Raw genomic sequence first — 5,446 nt, 5'->3', positions numbered from 1 at the left:
TGATACACCAAAGAAAAAAGAGCGGCGAAGCACATGATAGAACCAAACGGCGCAAAGAGCGAGGTATCACGTGGGTCGGACGTGATGGCCTAATAGGTGTCGGATGTGATGTGATCCTTATCTTCTGACAGGTCGGGCGAACAATCAGAAAGCACTCGGTCAGACGAAGGAAGATGGTCAAACAAAGGAAAGAGAAGAAAGAAGGGCGACATCGTGCTAACCAGGGATACAGACTCGTCCTCGGGTGAAGAATTATCGGTCAAACCAGGAAGTCGGGCGATCAGTGAAGGTCCGATAGAGAATAGCTAAAATGATGTAATGTGACCAACATTGTAATTCTGTTGTATGTCGACTTTGGCCTATAAATATAAGGGCTAGTCGAGATAGAAAGAGATGTCGGAGAGGGAGAGAAAACAAGGCATCCTACTTGAGTTGAGAGAACATCACCACTAGAGAGAGAGAGTACAACTTGTAACCAAATAAGAAGAATAATAATACACATCCTTTCGCCCCGTGGACGTAGGTAATCATACCGAACCACGTAAATCCTTGTGTCTATATTTGTTTATGTTTCTTCATGTTGTGTGGAATCACCTTATAATCCATCGGATGTAGTGTGTAGTTTCATGCCACTACATTCTGGCGCGGACTAAGGGGAACGTCTAAGTTCTCCTGATACCTTGACTGCATGTACCAGCAGAGACGATCCAAAAGCTCCTAAAAACACTTTGCGTGTTAGTTGATGCTAGGAGATGAACTCTTCTCGGAAAAAGTCTGTTTATAATCGTTTGGTTTAAGTTTTGCTGGTATAGTTAAGTTTTCGTTGAGAAAATTGAGTTGTTAGCAAATATTTTCAGATGGGTTGAATCTGAACAGTCGACTAGTCTTGTCTCTAGCCGAGTCTGTTTTCAGGTCTCAATTTTCGTTTTCGTAGCATCTTTCGTACTTCTCTTCATATTTTGATCTTAGTTATTGTCTTGTGAGTCCGACGGCGGAAAACTCATAAACTCCCAAGTAACATCTTTGATGTATGGTGGAAGTTGCTTGAGGTTCCATGTTGGCTTGGGAAAGTGCCGAAACAACAACACGACGAATCATACATCGTTGGTGAAAGAATCCAAGGAATCAAGGGAAGACATCCCTTTGCAGTTCCAAGGAAGTGCATAAGTCTTAGTTTAACTTTTTCCATGGCATGCTGACCTCATAAAAGTACGAATTTAGACATTTTTTTACTCGCAAAGAACTAGGTGCTAATGATTTGGAGTCTAGGGAATGTAGGACAAATTATAGTTAATGCAGAGTCGTGGTACTGAGAGAGACGGCGTGCCCTTGAAAGCGACGTAGCAGGATACCCATCTAAAAGAAACACTTAGTGTCGAAACGTGGAAAACTGGCAAGGTCATCTTGGTAGGCCAGGGGAATCGTACTTTTAAAACTCAGTCTTATTGTCAGTCCCCTTTTTCTTCCAAAAATCGTACACGCAATAGAAACTTTTCAAAACAGGTCAAAGTAAGGTGTTGTCTATTTTTGCTGACGTAGGTAGGGACGACTCTCGGACTAACAGCACACTGTGTCCGATGGCTAGCACGTCAGGGATGGGAAGAACTCCGAGGCAACGCACGGTCTCCAGTAACAGCATGCAAGGGGGAGTAATTGGGACGAGGCGAGGGAGTAACGGGCCTCCACCACCAGAGGAATCACGATCTGATGCAAGGGGTATGCCAACTGTGGACGAGGAGATCGATCTGGGACGAGATGGTGACCCATCTCCTCGCCCCCAAGGAGGGATGATCAAATAGATGGACTTACTGCGTCAGACACGGAAGATGATGAGGCAGCATTGATCATGCATGCTCAGAGACGAAACATCAGACGACAAGCTGAGTATCAAGAAGCCATCGGGCGAGAGCAAGAACGACTAAGGCGAGTACAACTAGGAAGAGAAACAACTATCGGAATCGATCCGGCGACATCGACTCAGATACCCCCAGCAGTACCACCTCCACCACCTATGGTGACAACACCAACCCCTGCCCATTTAGTCCATCCAAATGGTCACTCTAGCCATGAGAGTACAGATCCAACACTTCTCACGATTCTAGAAATCCAACGGAGGCAAGAGGCAGCTTTAAGAGATCTTCAGCAGAGGAATATGGCTCTAGAGTTCGAGATCTATCAGTTACGGAACTTAAGGCCGAGGTCGAGAGGATCCTCAAGTCAAGGAACATCGGGTAACTAAGTCCGAATCGGGCAAGCACTACCTGCAGTGGGACCAAGCAATTCCGGTCAATCGGGACCACCTCCGACACCACCTGTCAGGGGATACAGACCACCCGAGGAATCATCAACAGACACGAAAAGAGATAAAGGAACAATCAGAAGAGAAACACAAGGTCCGATAATGCAACTGAAGCCAAGCATATAGAGTTGGAGGAGAAGATAAGGAATTTGTCAGGAACCGGCGAAGAAGACAAGCTCGTCGAGGTTATAAGCGAGGCCGAGAGGAACCCTTTCACCCAAGAGCTAGAACTAAGGGCCTTCCCACCTAAGTGCACGCTCCCCACCTTCCCATCGAGGTTCGACGGCACAGGAGACGCGGTGGAGCACTTGAATATGTACTCAATATCCCTAATCCAATGGAAAAACCATGGGGGTAGTAATGTGCAAGTTCTTCCCGTCAATCTTGGAGGGAGAGGCGAGGAAATGGTTTTACAACCTCGCACCAGGGACAATTGACAGCTACGAGACTCTAGTCGAAGCCTTCCTTGAAACGTACATGCACAACAGCAGACCTCGGCCCAGGGTCAACAAGTTATTTACCTTGGCCAGACGGTTTAGAGAACCCTTCAGATCCTTGACCGATAGATGGAGAAATTTGTGTACGGAAATTGGGAAAGTACCAGTCGATCAGCAGATATTTGGGTTCGAAAATGCCCTTGGTAGATCGGATCCCATCTGGGTATCCATGCTCACTGAGAAACCACAAACGTTGAAAGAAATGAGGAAAATGCAAGAGCATTTCATCGCACTAGAAGAAATCCATGAAGAGTCAAGAGATAGAGGAGTGCAAGAAGCTAGTGAAACACCCGAGTCAACGTCGGACGATACTCAAAGACGGCCCGAGAATAGACCGAGTTTGCCCGTGCGAGGACATGGGAAGAAGGAATGGATAGATAAAGGGAAGAGGCCAAGGCACGAGGCGAGAACGTACACCCCTTTGAATGCTCCACTGGAATTAATCTTCAAAAAGTCGAAAAAAAGAGTGACATCATATACCCAGCTTCAAGAGAGATACAGTTCGAAGAGACCAAGGATCACCCGGAATATTTCCATTATCATCAGTATCGAGGCAACTATACAAACAACTGTCGAGAAGTGAAATAAATCGTGCAACACCTTATCAAAGATGGTTATCTGAGACAGTTCGTCCGACATCCATCCCAGACGACCGCAGCGCCCAATGCACCAGTCCATCAGGTTCGGATTGACAGATCTACGCAGTTTGTCAACATGATTTCACATTCCGCCACTCAAGCGTACAATCTGAATCCCGGAATAATGTCTAGAATCCACAAGAGATATCATAGTGGGAAGGAAATTTTCAGTGTAGCAAAAGCTTTGCCTATGGAACCATGGATGGTGCGACCTATCTCTTTCTCGGCCCAGGATATCCCGATGAACGGCCAAGCTCACAGTTTTCCTTTGGTTATTACCCTGCTAATTGAGGAATAGGGGGTAAGAAGGATACTAGTAGATAGCGGGAGCTCCGTCGAAGTACTCTTCTATGATACGTTCAAAAGGATGAAGTTGTCGGATGATATACTCGTCCCATCAACATATCGTATATACGGTTTTAATGGGACGGTAACCATCCCGAAGGGCGAAGTAACTCTAAGGGTATCAGATGGAGGTGGCTACCTGGATACTTTAACCACATTCTGTGTGGTTGATGTCTCCTCGCCCTATGAAGCTATTATCGGAAGACCATGGATCGCGGGAATCAAAGGAGTGCCATCGGCCTATCATCAAAGATTACGGTTCCCAACGTACAAGGGGATAGCAGAAGTCGTATGAGATCCACAAGCAGCCCGACAATGCATGCAGACAAACGCCCAGATAAATGAGGAGCGGCGAGCACGGCAAAGGGGAGATAAGAAAAAGGCTAAAGAAGCCAAAGTCGCAGAAGAACTGGAAAAGGTTATTACGCAAGCGGTCATGGCTTACGAAGCACAAGGAAGCGAGCCTTTGTAGCAATTAAAGGAGACGACGCCGGTGAAGGAATCAAGACAAAACTTCTCGGCCGTGGAACCTACTTGAGAGATTAATTTGGGAACTGTAGAAGAACCAAGGGTGGTAAGGATCGGGTCCTTACTATCGGACGAACAAGTAAACCAGCTCGTGGCGGTGCTAAAGGAAAACATGGACGCATTCGCATGGAACATGAACGATATGGAGGGTATAGATCCAGAGGTATGTTGTCACCATTTAAGGATCGACCCAAGCTTCAAGCCAGTCCGACAAAAGATGAGGCGAATCGCACCAGAATTACAGGCGGTCGTCGAGAAGGAGCTAAAGAAGTTACAGGAATCAGGAATAATTAGGAAATCGCATTACCCACAGTGGATATCTAACATGGTTGTGGTACCAAAGAGAAATGGAGGAGTCAGAATCTATATCGACTTCAGCGACCTGAACAAAGCTTGTCCGAAAGACAGTTTCCCTCTCCCAAGTATCGATCAACTGGTGGAATCTATAGTGGGGTACGAGGCACTAACGTTGATGGACGGATACGTGGGGTATAACCAGATCCCACTGGCTCCCTAGGATCAAGAACACACCTCCTTATTCACACCAAGGGGACTATACTGCTACAGCAAGATGTCGTTTGGGCTGAAGAATGCAGGCGCCACATATCAGAGGTTGGTGGGCGATATGTTTGAGGACCAGATCCACAACACCATTGAGGTCTATGTCGACGATATTCTAGTAAAAAGTCGCCTAGCCAAGAATCACATCCTAGACCTGCGGGAAATTTTTCGAACGATGAGAGAATATAAAATGAAAGTTAACCCGACCAAATGCGATTTTTGGGTCACATCGGGTAAATTTTTGGGATATATCATCACTCGAAATGGGATAGAAGAAGATCCCGAGAAAGTCAGAGCCATCCTCGTGATGCCGTCACCAGCCACAATAAAAGACGTACAAAAGCTGAACGGAAGTATAGCAGCATTGGGGCGATTCATATCTCGGTCGTCCGACAAATGCAAGGATTTCTTTAGCACTCTTAAAAAGGGAGAGAAATTCAAATGGACGGACACCTGTGAGGAGGCGTTTCAGAATATTAAGCTACATCTTGCAAGTCTGTCAGTATTACAAAGACCCGAGCCGTCGGAGGTTCTCACATTATACCTCGGAGCAACTTCATATGCTATCAGTGCAGTCT

General features: G+C 46.2%; 1 protein-coding gene across 1 annotated transcript; it reads left to right on the top strand.

Annotated features, from left to right (window-relative positions):
* Window positions 1-3,558: 3,558 nt before the first annotated feature.
* LOC113312087 lies at window positions 3,559-4,074 on the top strand. Its single transcript, XM_026560852.1, has 2 exons — window positions 3,559-3,639; window positions 3,733-4,074. The coding sequence occupies exons 1-2, from the start codon at window positions 3,559-3,561 to the stop codon at window positions 4,072-4,074; spliced, it is 423 nt and encodes a 140-aa protein (XP_026416637.1).
* Window positions 4,075-5,446: the final 1,372 nt, after the last annotated feature.

Source organism: Papaver somniferum, chromosome 9, assembly GCF_003573695.1.
Source record: "Papaver somniferum cultivar HN1 chromosome 9, ASM357369v1, whole genome shotgun sequence".
NCBI classification, from domain to species: Eukaryota; Viridiplantae; Streptophyta; class Magnoliopsida; order Ranunculales; family Papaveraceae; genus Papaver; species Papaver somniferum.
This window is presented reverse-complemented; position numbering and strand designations above follow the sequence as displayed.

Excerpts from the sequence above, each read along its gene's own strand:
- LOC113312087 (XM_026560852.1), top strand. The coding sequence starts at position 3,559 with ATGTCTAGAATCCACAAGAGATATCATAGTGGGAAGGAAATTTTCAGT. Across the intron at positions 3,640-3,732 it reads TGCCTATGGAACCATGGATG|GGGGTAAGAAGGATACTAGT; the intron begins GTGCGACCTATC and ends ATTGAGGAATAG.